The 13,155-nt window shown below is 42.8% G+C and overlaps 1 protein-coding gene across 1 annotated transcript; it reads left to right on the top strand.

Annotated features, from left to right (window-relative positions):
• Window positions 1-8,348: 8,348 nt before the first annotated feature.
• On the top strand, window positions 8,349-12,859 carry LOC4343970 (probable inactive receptor kinase At5g10020). Its single transcript, XM_015792079.3, has 3 exons — window positions 8,349-9,420; window positions 10,226-11,896; window positions 12,103-12,859. The coding sequence occupies exons 1-3, from the start codon at window positions 8,493-8,495 to the stop codon at window positions 12,681-12,683; spliced, it is 3,180 nt and encodes a 1,059-aa protein (XP_015647565.1). The 5' UTR covers window positions 8,349-8,492; the 3' UTR covers window positions 12,684-12,859.
• Window positions 12,860-13,155: the final 296 nt, after the last annotated feature.

The raw sequence follows: 13,155 nt of genomic DNA, 5'->3' as shown, positions 1-13,155 counted from the left end.
TCTTTTCCACTCCGATTTACACGAAGAGGAAGACAACGAAACCAGCAGCAAAACCGGGACTCGTCTTCCTCGTCTCATTATTCATTCAGCTGTGAATGTGTGTGCTGATCTGATCTCTCATCTCTCTCACCGGAGGCAAGCAGATCCTATCCAGATTCCAGGGCAGCCACTCGGGCACTCTTCACTCCCTTCGAAGGGAGAGCCTGTCTGTACTAGTAGTACGTAGTTGTACATTTGGCAGTAGCAGCAGCATTGCTTTGCTTGCACTGGGTACACCTGTACGCCCATATGGGTGGGGCAGGGGAGGCACGTTCAAGTGCGAGGGGGGGAGACAAACTGTGGTTAGTGGTGGTAGTGGCAAATAGCAAGGGGACGGGGAGGAAGGCGACACATGATGCGGCTGGGGATTAGGATTGCAAGAGACGAGACTCACATTTGATATGAGATGTGTGAGATCTACTACTCCTGCTATCTCCTGCATCTGCAATCACGATCAGAGTTGCCTCTCCTTCCTGCTCCTGCAGCATGGCATGGCCGTCCCGGTCCGGTCCCAGCGGATGATGGGGCGTACAGAAGCAAACGCCGCTGGGATGCTGCTACTGTATGGCTTTGCTTGCGTGCTTTTGCTCCATACCGAGAGTCGGTATCTGTTGCCATGAGTACGTACGTACTCATATGAGGGGGAATGGAATTGACGTTAATTAAACAACCAGGCAGGGACGCTTGCTGGGAGAACATGTCGAAATGGGGGTGCGGTGCGAAACAATATGACAGAAATTGGTAGAATTCAACGGAATCCGATCGAGCTGCGATGCGACACGGACGCGTGTTACTGTTTGTTTCCCAACAAAAAGGGCGAAAAGAAAAGAAAAAAGGGGTGGTTTGGGAGGGGAAGCAACAAGCATTGGGGGTGGGGGGCGGATGGCGCGCCGTACGCGGACACCGAGGCGGCGCATGATTGGTGCCGGTGCTCCACACTTCCACGGCTCCACGCCACGCCACGCCACGGCGTGCCCCTCTCGCTTTACGCGAATTCCGATGCTCTCCTCCGTCACGCCGCTTTTCTTTTCCCACCGTGCCAGCCACAGCCCACACACAGCCCGGCCGGCCCTAGCTAATCATCGTGCACACAGGTGATGTTGCCTACGCTAACTGCAATTGGTCTCCGCTCTCCGGTTGTCCGGTGGCACGCACGCCACCGCCACGCGCCCCCACGCCACGGCGGCGCCATGATTTTATTTTAGGTATGTTTTCACGCTAAAATTAAAATTTTGGTTAAAATTGTATCGATGTATTGAAAAATTGAAAGTTTGTGTATATAAAAGTTTTGATATGATGAAAAAGTTAAAAGTTTAAAGAAACAAGTTTGGAACTAAACAAGGGCTTACTTTGCTTACTCCTTTCTCCTTTCTCGTCTCTATTTGGGATAGATGTAGTATTTCATTAGTACTTTATTTGTTATAAAAAAGTTCAATACAAATGAAGATGTGATACGACTTAATACTTAGTACTGTACAACGAAACCTAAATTCGCTAGATTAGGTCTTTTTAAATGTTTCGTTATACTAGGTTATGCCACATTCCTATTTAACTTTTTTTATAGAGAGAATATTTCATACTTGTTCTAGACGATGGATATGGATATAAACGTATAACTTTACCACAGTATAGAACAAATAGAGTAGGTTAACTTAACCGGCTCCAACACCAAATACGTCAGATATGAGCTGAGCTGAAAGAAAAACGATGGTAAAGAGAGATAAAAGCGCCGGCTGCAACACGACCTCATATGCTTCCATGCGACGCTGCTCACTCTAGAGAGTTTACAGTGACGACACACTAGGTACTTGTTAGATTAAACGAATAAATAGTATATATATGCGCTAGAGGACAATACATTGAACTACTTACAGCTCACTATCGTACATATTATCTTCTATTTTACTAAGGGTGTATTTAGTTCACACCAAAATTAAAAGTTTAGTTAAAATTGAAACGATATGACGGAAAAGTTAGAAGTGTAATGGAAAAGTTAGAAGTTTAAAGAAAAAGTTTATAACTAAACTCGGTCTAAGATGGAAGATTTTACAGCTTAACAGGTATCTGTACTATTGCCCTGTCTCTTATACCGGATAATCTCGACCATCACCTCGCACGTATACATGGACGGAAGCTCGATCACTTGCACGAGCAGTAGCAGCGGGAGGAGACAAGGGAGATGGTCCACTCTGTTTTTGCTTCGGCGATCACATGGACACATGCGTGGACGCATCATGCATGCATGGACACACCGAAATGAAAGATCGATCAAACAAGGGGCCCCCCCGACGGCGCGCGGGGCCGTATATATATGTGTCCTTCCTACAGTTCGTTGTCTTAAATGGCATCCTGGTCGCACATGGACACGCTCAGGATTGATATACCGACCTCGTCCCAAAATATAAAAAAATTTATTGTTTAGATAAAAATATATTCTCATATTTTAAGTTAAGTTAATGCATAAAATTAAAGTTAGCACACGTAAAACAAAAAAGCTATTAGAATATGATTAATTAAGTTTTAATCTCTGCTATTATAAAAATTGAAAATGTTTTCGTTGGTATTTTGATATGTTATTCGTATTTGAGTCGGTTTTTAAATTTGTTTTTTGAAATACATATCCGTGTTTGAATCGGATTTTAAGTTCATTTGCTTTTGGATACAAAAGAAGTCGTATAAGAATTTTCTTTTTTAAAACTTGCTAACTTAATATGAAAGTCAGACTTCTAATTACAGCTCATGATTTTCTAAAAATATATCCAAGCGAATTCTCACAGTGAATTTCATCCTAACTGAACCGTATAATAATAATAATATTAAAATAGTATCACCCGTTGCGACGCACGTGTATTTTTTCTAGTTATTACAAACTTAACAAATGGATATATTTGATATTTTTAAAGCAACTTTCATATAAAAAGTTTTTTACGCGGAACATTACTGTTTAGTAATTTAGAAAACGTGCTAACAAAAACCGAGATAAAATCTATATCTTCATAAGAAAAGAAAGAGCATATGTTATAATTTTTTTTTTCAGAAGTAGTACGTAGTACAGTATTGTAGACTTGTCGTAGCAGACATGCCTGCATGTACGCATGTTGACATGCACGGCTTCTTCTTCTTTCTTCTTCCACCCCATCGTCGACCTCTGCTCTCGCTCCTCCCTGTCGCTCGTGCAATTGCCTATTTTCGTAATTATGTCCTCTCTAATCTTCAGTTCAGTTTGGTTTGGTCCGCCTGATTAACTATCCCTACACATCATGATTATGACCGTGCAATTCGATTTCAGTTAGTTCAGTTAAGTCCTCTATCATGGCTGAAGAATTTTCGCCAAGCACTACTTGCTGATTCTCATGTTCTGATCTACCATCATCTATCACAATCTGAAATCCGCCAATCAGCCGTAACCGGTGAACTGTGAGGGCGCTAGATCTTTGACCAGCAGATATGACCCTGTTCTAAACACGTGAGGGGATACACATCACATTTCGCCTCATTATCTAAAAAAAACATCACATTTCGCCTACTACTCAACTTCGACCAGATTATATTCATGACACTATCAATTACACCAGCTTAATCAGAATTAATTAGCACTAGAGCGACTAGTGGTGGTGGTGATGGTGGTGGGGATGTGACGGGCGGCGTCGCGGCGACGATGGATGGAACGACAAGAAGATGCATCGCATGCGCTGTAATCCGCGAGGATTACTCCTGTAAAGCATATGGCGCCATGTAATGGAAGCATGGAACACAACACCACCCAGCACGCTACCTGCCTGGTGCATGCACATTGCATTTCCCAGGTGGCCAGATTCACAAAACCGACGAAAACCGATCGATGTTCGCGAAAACCGGATTTTCCACTCGGTTTATTTTCAAGTTCAACAAAATTTGATCGGATTTTATCGGGATTCAACGGTTTCCATGAAAACCGAATTAAAAAACCAATTATCACCGGTTTTTAGCTCGGAAACAGTTCGGTGAGCATGAGCTCTAGGGCGGTGGTCTTCGTACTTCGTCCTCGCCTTTGCTCACTTCCACATATTCTATTGTGTCCTGCTGGTGATGCTCCTCCATGCTTTCTTTAACTAATAATGCTACTAACCACTTTTACTTAGATTAAAATCATCCACTTACTCACTCTGTCTGTCTGCCAGCCTCTTGTTTTGTTTAGAGATCTGTTTGTCTCTGTATATGTGCATAGAAGACTTTCTGAAAGACGAGTCTTTAGCCAGTCCAGTCAATCTAACCCTTATCCTTCTGACAGCACGGGTCCATACAGCCTTTCACGGACAGAACGGACTGTTAGTCACTGGGGCCCACCAACAAAGATCGCTCAATGGCAAAACCGTACCAGTATTACCAATACTACTACTGTGCCAGTCTGAAAAATGTTCTTCAGTTTAAGTATGATTACCAATACTAATCATTATTCAGGTTAAGCTTGGTTCTCAAGCCTCCAGATTGATTGCTTTAGTTTACCCTTAATCAGTACTACAAACGTGTACCATTGCACTGTGAATCCATGATGCATGACAGTGGAGTTAACCTAGCTCAGGTCCCAGGTTTAGCTGCAAAAGACGCATGAAAAAAACATCATCTCATGGAGCAGCAGCGGCAACATTTTTTTTCTTCAGATGGTTTCAAATTCAAGCAAAGCCCCGGGACAACTAGCCAACTGAGCAGCTTTAACTGCCACACTGATAGTCTTTTGGTTACTCTCTTTTACAGTGAAAGTGTCCTGGTTAATCCTCACCTTTTGTACTGCCCATATCTTTCTTTGCAGTCCTTTTCCTGCAATCAGCAACAATAATTCTCCCATCCAGTACCACTGTAGTATTTTTTAAAAAAAAGTACCACTGAAAATTGTTTCCCTGTTTGAGATAGTTTAAACTGATGAATTAATGGATAATATGATTTTTATAGCTATTTAAGGGTATGAATAAATAAATTAACTACTATAAAGTTGAAAAAATGGTTTAGAAAAGTTTTTCGAAAAAAGCATATAGAATTTTTTTTACACAAAATGCACCAGTTTATGAAGCATGTAAATGAAAAATCCAAAATCCAGTATTCCTTTTGGAATTTCTTCAGGTTGGTTGTTGAAAGAGTGTTGGGAGGTTCAGAAAAAAAAAAACAGCATTCGACATGGACACTTTCTTCTTCTTCTTCTTCTATTTTTTTTAGTGTGTTTTAAGACGTCAAGGTTCTTCTACTCGGTTACAGCTCAGGGTTTGGTAGCCTCAACTAATCTACTCGGTGCTATTTGAGTCTTCGGTGTGAAACATTACTTAATTCCCTGAATAAATTAGTACCTGCAGCATGTTCTGATCCAGTTACTGATTAGCATTTGCATTTCCCCAAGAAACCGCAATTCAGAGCAAACACGGCATGATTATGCAGTACTGATAATCCCGCACCTAATCAAGTTAAGAAACTTCCTAATCACTTCATAACGACTGCAAAAGGACATCTGTTGCAATTATCCATAAAAGATATATAAATTGTAATTGTACATATGATTCATATCATTATCTAAAAAAAATTGTATACGACTCATATATAATAGTCTGTCTAATTGCTAGTAGAACTTAATTACAATCTTTCGAGTTTCCGCATATGGTTTATAGTGTGATCATGGCCTTAATTAAAGTAATCAGAAAACATCTGCTTCTAACACATGGCTGGATATTGACTGTAATTTAAACCCGTTTGTTGCACCAATTAGGCATTTCGTGCAGGAATTACATCCAGCTCAGGACCAGTCAGGACACACACTGTCACCCTCATACACATCCAAACGAGAGGAAAGAAATGGAAGAATATTTGACTTATGGAACTCCAATCATGCTTGGCCCCTCTTAATCTAAAAATATGGCAACCTTAATTAAGTGTCATCCAAACATGACACACTTTTCAACTTATCCTGCTAGTTAATTCTTGTTAGCACTACCGTCTCTATCACAGACAACTCTGGATTTTGATGTCAAGAAACTCCAAACTCCAGAGCCCATCAATCTCTCCGATTGATTAGTACTCCTCTACACCATGTCATTTTCAGAGCCTATATTTCCTCCTAACAGCAAGCATCTGGATTAGGATATGAATATATATCCTCTAATTCCACTATGCACCGACTGTTTTACCGTCCTTTCAGTCATCACATCCTTAACCTTAAACTTCAGAAATGGCATGTTGAAATGTTGGCAAGATTCAGAAGCAAAAACTGCACAGATCCTGGATCAGCCAAATTCATGAAAGGACTAACGCCAATTTTGACAGAAATCGAATAATTGGATGAACAGAGGAAGATCACAATATAAAATATCTTGTAAACTGTCAATATGAAGCACTGAAATTATCTGGAGAGGTAGAAATTTTCTCCTGATCTACCTGGTACCAGAAATATATAATTGGACATGTGACAGGCTCCTGAATCTAAGGTCTTCATGTCTCTCTAAACCTCTGTGAGCTACTGAAATAAATACTACACTCCATTTACTACTACCACTACATCACATCAACCTTGCACAAACTAGAAGAATATCACCTCATGACACTTGTCCATGACAAAAATTGTATACTTTATAAACTGTCGATTTTTTTCCAGTTCTGTTTGGATTTTTTTCTAAAAAAAATTATAGTCTAATGTGTTGTTGAGTGGCATGAAGAAAGAGAGCATTGGAGGTAAGGAAAAGGGAGGAAAGAATGGAAAGCAAGAGGGCAGGCAGCTCAACTGAGCTGGAGGAAAGGGGTCAAAGCCTGAAACAGCCTTGGGTCATGTGGGGGCTCTTGCTTTTCTACCAGTGCCCAGTGTCTGCACACATTTGAGAGGTTTATTTATTTATTTTGAATTACTGATTGTCCCCAATGGGTGGCACTCTAATAATCTAACTAATGTATAAATGAATGGTAGCTTTTGTTATTTTTTATTGCATGTTCCCTAATTCTCTTCCTTGACCTTGAGATGTCAAGAAGTTGCTGTAACAATAAATATTTTGACATTAAATATTTCCGTAGTTAAATTGAGTTTGTCTTTTCAGGAATAACGTGAGTAACATGTTTTTTCTTCTTCTTTTTTTTAAAGAATATAGTTATAAAGCACTTTAGGATGAGCAACAAAACGCTACTAGTACTACACTAGAACACATCTACAGTACAAAGGGAAAAAAAGATCTACAATGGTGAAAGATTCAACTTGCATTCTAAGCGGTCATTTCTTGCGCTTACCAAATTGCTCACACTCAACTATGGAAAACTTACAAAAACTCTTAAATACAAAACTCTCGACTGTTTGATTTTACTAGCTAGGAGTTACAGGAAATCTAGATTTACCCGCAACATGCTACGTTAGCCTTGGTAAGAGTTACATAATTTTCTTTTGCACAAACAACCTTTCCCAAAACATATCTACAATATAACAAAAGCACAAACCAACCAATAAACAAAAGCAAACTTCCAAGACCAGGTACATGAAACCATGAAAAAGGTATAAGTATAACCACCCTAAAGACAACATTGTTTTTACTCTCACATTGTCACACAATATGCTCCATAACCCAAGTACTCACACAATGACACAAAACAGAACTCCCTCTGTTTAAAAAAACGAATCTAAAATTATACGTGACACATTCTAGTATAATAAATCTGTACATAGGTATGTCCATATTCATAGTTCTAATATGTGTAACATCTAATATTAGGTTGGTTTTTTATGGAACGATGGAGTAACACAGTAACACTCATGGAAGTAAATAAAGGGCTTCTTCAGATTGATGACATTTCAAACCATACAATTTTTTTGGCAAAGTTGAAAAATATGTGCATCCATTTAGTTTCTTACCAAACTCTGATAAATAAATAAGAAATCCTGCCAAAAATTGATAATATTACTAAAATTTTGGTAATACTAAGGCCGTGTTTAGTTCACCACCAACTACCCCCAAACTTCCAACTTTCCATCATATCACATCACATCTAAAACTTTCCTACACATATAAACTTCCAACTTTTTTTCCAAACTTTTAACTTTCTTCAAACTTTCAACTTTTTTTCAGAAACTAAACGCACCCCCAAAATTTAGTAATGTTTATTTTGGCTACGATCTAAACACGTCCAAAGTCACAGAGCCACAGTTAAGCTAAGCTTAACAGCACACCAATCTACAACTTCTACAGCACAAGACAACCACTTGTAACTTTCCAGTCTGTACTGGCATACACTACTCTCTCTCTCTCTCTCTCTCTCTTCCCCAGCTGGTGCTTGCTATTATTACACTCCACCCCTCGCATTTCCAAAAATTTGCATTTCTTTCTCTCACACATCTCTTCCCCTTCTCTCTCTCTCAGCTAAGCTTCTCACCCCCCTCCAATGGCAGCCGCCGCCGCCGCCGCCACCACCTGCTCCCACGCCGAAACCTAGCTGTGGCCACCCCCGCACCCGCATCCATGGCCGCGCTCCTCGTGCTGGTGGTTTTGGTGGTGTTGGGAGGCGGCGGCGCGGCGGGCGACGACGTGGCGGCGCTGCTGGAGTTCAAGAAGGGGATTTCGGACAGGGGGAGGGACCCCGTGCTGGGATCCTGGTCGCCGCCGGCGACGCCCGACGCCGGCGGGGGAGGCGGCGGGTGCCCGTCTGGGTGGAGAGGGGTCGTGTGCGACGGCGGCGCGGTGGTCGGCGTCGCGCTCGACGGGCTCGGCCTCGCCGGGGAGCTCAAGCTGGTGACGCTCTCCGGCATGCGCGCGCTCCAGAACCTGTCCCTCGCCGGGAACGCGTTCTCCGGCCGCCTCCCCCCCGGCATCGGCTACCTCTCCTCGCTCCGCCACCTCGACCTCTCCGGGAACCGCTTCTACGGCCCCATCCCCGGCCGCCTCGCCGACCTCTCCGGCCTCGTCCACCTCAACCTCTCCCACAACAACTTCTCCTCGGGCTTCCCCACCGACGGGATCCGGCAGCTGCAGAACCTCCGCCGCATCGACCTCCGCAGCAACTCCTTCTGGGGCAATGCCGGCGATCTGCTCGCCGAGCTCCGCAACGCCGAGTACATTGACCTCAGCGACAACCTCTTCACCGGCGCCGTCGATTTGGAGCTCGAGAGCTTGTCCAGCATCGGGAACACCGTCAAGTACCTCAACCTCAGCCACAACAAGCTGCAGGGCGGGTTCTTCCGGAACGAGACGGTGGGGGCCTTCAAGAACCTGGAGGTTCTTGATTTGAGCAACAGTGGGATTGCTGGGATGGTGCCGCAGATCGACGCGTGGTTCTCTCTGGCGGTTTTCAGGGTCGCCGGCAATGCGCTTTCCGGTGTGATGCCGGAGGCGATGCTGCAGAACTCGATGCGGCTTGTCGAGGTTGATCTCAGCAGGAATGGCTTCTCAGGTATATATCTTCCTTTTGCTAGTCAAATGGTTCTGCTATCTTTGTCAAAAATGCCTTGATCTGTCACTAGGAACCCCCCAGCGTAAGCTGAAGTGGTTGATTTTGTTCTTGTGATTGATTGTTGTTGTGCTTGGACGCGTTGGCAAATGTGGAGTGGCGATGCCTAAATTACAACCTGCGAATCAAATGAGATTCGTAACATTTGCGACACGAATATTTCTAGACTTCGTTGGCAAAAATATATTCAATGCATCTTGAATCTGGTTGAGTTCATTTGCATTGAGGATTTGATGAGCATATGGAACAATTGACTCTTCTTGCATAGTTGTCTCTTGTGACTCGTGGTGAAGCTGCATTGTTGGCTTATAACTGATTTTAGCATCTTTCTTTGTAATTCATGTTTGTTGCTTCTGTAATAGTTTGTATAAACGATAGTTATTTATTTATAGACCTAAACATAGTCTTAAGTAGTTAACATTTTTGGTGCTCATTGATAAACTCAGTCAAATAAACCTTTTATTCTGAACCAGCTGTCATGTTGCCACATATTTCTTCTACCATAGAACTTGCTGATGGATCCTTGCCATCTAACATGACTTTTACACAGAAATTATTCAATTAAGACTGTAACAAACTATTCCTATGCTAATATGCTATGGCATGAGATCTACTATTGAAAAATATATGTATCTGTTTATAGTTTGCTGCCTTGCTATGTCTACTCTCTTCTTGTACAGTTATTCATAAATGTCATTTTCATTTGTCTACAGCTCTAAATGATTCGTGCACGCTTGTAATTTTGCAGGATCGGTTCCAGTTGTGAACTCGACGACTTTGAAGCTGCTGAATCTCTCTTCAAATACGTTCTCAGGTTCCTTACCATCCACTGTTGGCAAGTGTAGCTCAGTTGATCTGAGTGGGAACCAGCTTTCTGGGGAGCTAGCTATATTGCGTGCTTGGGATGGTACCGTGGAGACGATTGACTTGAGTTCAAACAAACTGGAGGGAAGCTACCCAAATGATGCTTCACAGTTTCAGAACTTAGTCTCCCTGAAGCTGCGGAACAATTTGTTATCAGGATCTATTCCTTCCGTGTTGGGAACCTATCAGAAGTTACAATTCCTCGATCTCAGTCTAAATGCTCTTGGCGGACCTGTTTTGCCTTTCTTCTTTCTGTCGCCCACTTTGACAGTGTTAAATCTTTCCGGAAACAACTTCACTGGGACTATTCCATTTCAGAGCACACATTCAACAGAGTCGATTGCACTAATTCAGCCTGTTCTCAGGATCGTTGATCTGTCAAGTAATTCTTTGTCCGGTCCGTTGCCACCAGATATTTCTAACTTGCAAAGAGTTGAGTTCCTTACTCTCGCAATGAATGAGTTGTCTGGGGAGATTCCAAGTGAGATAAGCAAACTTCAAGGATTGGAGTATCTTGATCTATCACATAATCACTTTACTGGCAGAATTCCTGATATGCCCCAGGCTAGTTTGAAGATATTCAATGTGTCCTACAATGATCTACAAGGAACTGTTCCTAAAAGTGTTGAAAAATTCCCCATAACCTGCTTTAGACCTGGAAATGACCTATTAGTTTTTCCAGATGGCCTTCCTGCTGGAAATTATGATGATACTGGAGTCGCTCAGAGTCAATCGTCTCATGGACATAAGGCTGGCGTTCGAGTTGCTCTTATTGTTGGCTGCATTGGAGCTGCATTGCTTGTGATCTTCATAGCATTGGCAATCTATGTGGTCAGGTCTCAAGAGCTTTGCGGAAGAAATGGATTTAGAGGTCAGATTACTATTAGAGATCTAAAACTGGGGAGGTTAAGCCGACCAAATCTTTTCAAGCCTCCGAAAGATAATGTTATACCAACTAAAACAAGTTTCTCAAATGACCATCTCTTAACAGCTGCAGCTAGATCAATGTCTGCTCAGAAAGAGCTATTAGCTGAAGCTGCTGTTGAGTACGGCTATGCTGATCCAAAAGAAGTCACTGAACCCTCGAGTTCAGGTATGGCTGAGACCTCTGCTGCAGTCCCTGCTATGGAGCCCTCTCCACGGGTTGTGCTACCAACATCACCACATTTTATTGATAGTAGATTCCATGAGGAACCTGTGGCATTTGAAGTGTACTCACCCGATCGGTTGGTCGGAGAATTGATTTTCCTAGACAGCACTTTGGTTTTCACAGCTGAAGACCTGTCCCGAGCACCAGCAGAGGTTCTTGGAAGGAGCAGTCATGGCACGACATACAAAGCTGCACTACAAAGCGGCCATGTCCTGACAGTGAAGTGGCTGCGTGTTGGCCTCGTAAAGCATAAAAAGGACTTCACTAAGGAGATAAAGAGGATTGGGACCATCAGGCATCCAAATATAATTTCGTGGAGAGCTTTCTACTGGGGTCCTAAGGAGCAAGAAAGACTCATTATTTCTGACTACGTCAATGGCGACAGCTTGGCTCTTTATCTTTATGGTAACTATCCCATGCTCACTTGAATCGGCAATGGATTTTTTCCTTGTTTGGTTGACATGCATTCCTAATTTACAATGGAATACCTAATATTTACATTGTCTGCTTGATTATTACTATCTTATTTGTTCCATATATTTGCTGGGTCATTCATGTCAACATTTGTTTCTTCCATTGCTGAAATTTTGATCTCCTCGCATGTGCTGCAGAGTCAACTCCAAGAAGATACTCCCGCTTGTCAGTTTCTCAACGGCTCAAAATTGCCATCGACCTGGCACGCTGCCTCCAGTTCTTGCACCATGAGAAGGGTCTGCCTCATGGCAACCTAAAGCCAACCAATATATTCTTGACGGGTCCTGATCTCTCCCCGAAGCTAGTCGATTATGGCCTGCATCGGTTCATGACTCCAAGTGGCACTGCTGAGCAAATACTTAACTTAGGGGCATTGGGGTACAGAGCCCCAGAACTGGCAAACACAGCCAAGCCAATGCCATCATTTAAAGCTGACGTTTACGCGTTTGGGGTGATTGTTATGGAGATGTTGACGCGGAAGAGTGCCGGGGACATAATTTCGGGTCAATCTGGGGCCGTTGATCTGACCGACTGGGTTCAAATGTGCAACAGGGAAGGACGGGGAACTGATTGTTTCGATCGAGACATCACGGGCTTGGAAGAATCTCCAAGGGTGATGGACGAGCTGCTTGCGATCTCTCTTAGGTGTATTCTTCCTGTAAATGAGAGGCCTAACATGAAGACGGTCTGTGACGATCTGTGTTCCATAACCGTGTGAGTTTCGTTTTAATTTCCCGTGTACATGTAACCGATTTTTCGTTCATCCCAATTTTTTCTGTGGGTTTTCCAGAGCCTTGTAGCCAGGGTTTGTTTGGTTGGTAACTCGAGTAGTGTAAAGAGGATTTGATCCCATCCATCCCATTGATTGATTGATACCATTGCCATCTTTCTTCATGAGTTCAAGAGGTTCCAACTCATCAAAAATTTCCCTGTTCTGAACTGTTCTCAGCTGTGCTTCCTTGTCGAAATTTGGAAAAATACTGTAGCTGTAACATGCAATTCTGAAGTTACTCCGATTTGGCCTGGCCATTGCTGGCTTTTACAACAGGGCACATGCAGTTTCTGATCTTCTGGAGCAGCTGCTTTGCATTGCAGCATGGCTCAGGATTTATTGAATGAATGAACACCCCCAGGAGGAGGCGTTCATTGAGCCGGTCCATTTTGCTGTAGCCTTCAATGTTTGCTGTGGA

This window comes from Oryza sativa, chromosome 7 (genome assembly GCF_034140825.1).
Source record: "Oryza sativa Japonica Group chromosome 7, ASM3414082v1".
Classification (NCBI taxonomy): domain Eukaryota; kingdom Viridiplantae; phylum Streptophyta; class Magnoliopsida; order Poales; family Poaceae; genus Oryza; species Oryza sativa.
Note: the sequence above shows the minus strand (reverse complement) of the source record. Positions and strands in the feature narration are given on the sequence as shown.

What these genes read in the sequence shown, in the direction of transcription:
- LOC4343970 (XM_015792079.3), top strand. Translation starts at nt 8,493, where the DNA reads ATGGCCGCGCTCCTCGTGCTGGTGGTTTTGGTGGTGTTGGGAGGCGGC. An exon ending in CAGCAGGAATGGCTTCTCAG is followed by an intron (nt 9,421 to 10,225) that starts GTATATATCTTC and finishes GTAATTTTGCAG; the next exon opens with GATCGGTTCCAGTTGTGAAC. An exon ending in CTTGGCTCTTTATCTTTATG is followed by an intron (nt 11,897 to 12,102) that starts GTAACTATCCCA and finishes CATGTGCTGCAG; the next exon opens with AGTCAACTCCAAGAAGATAC.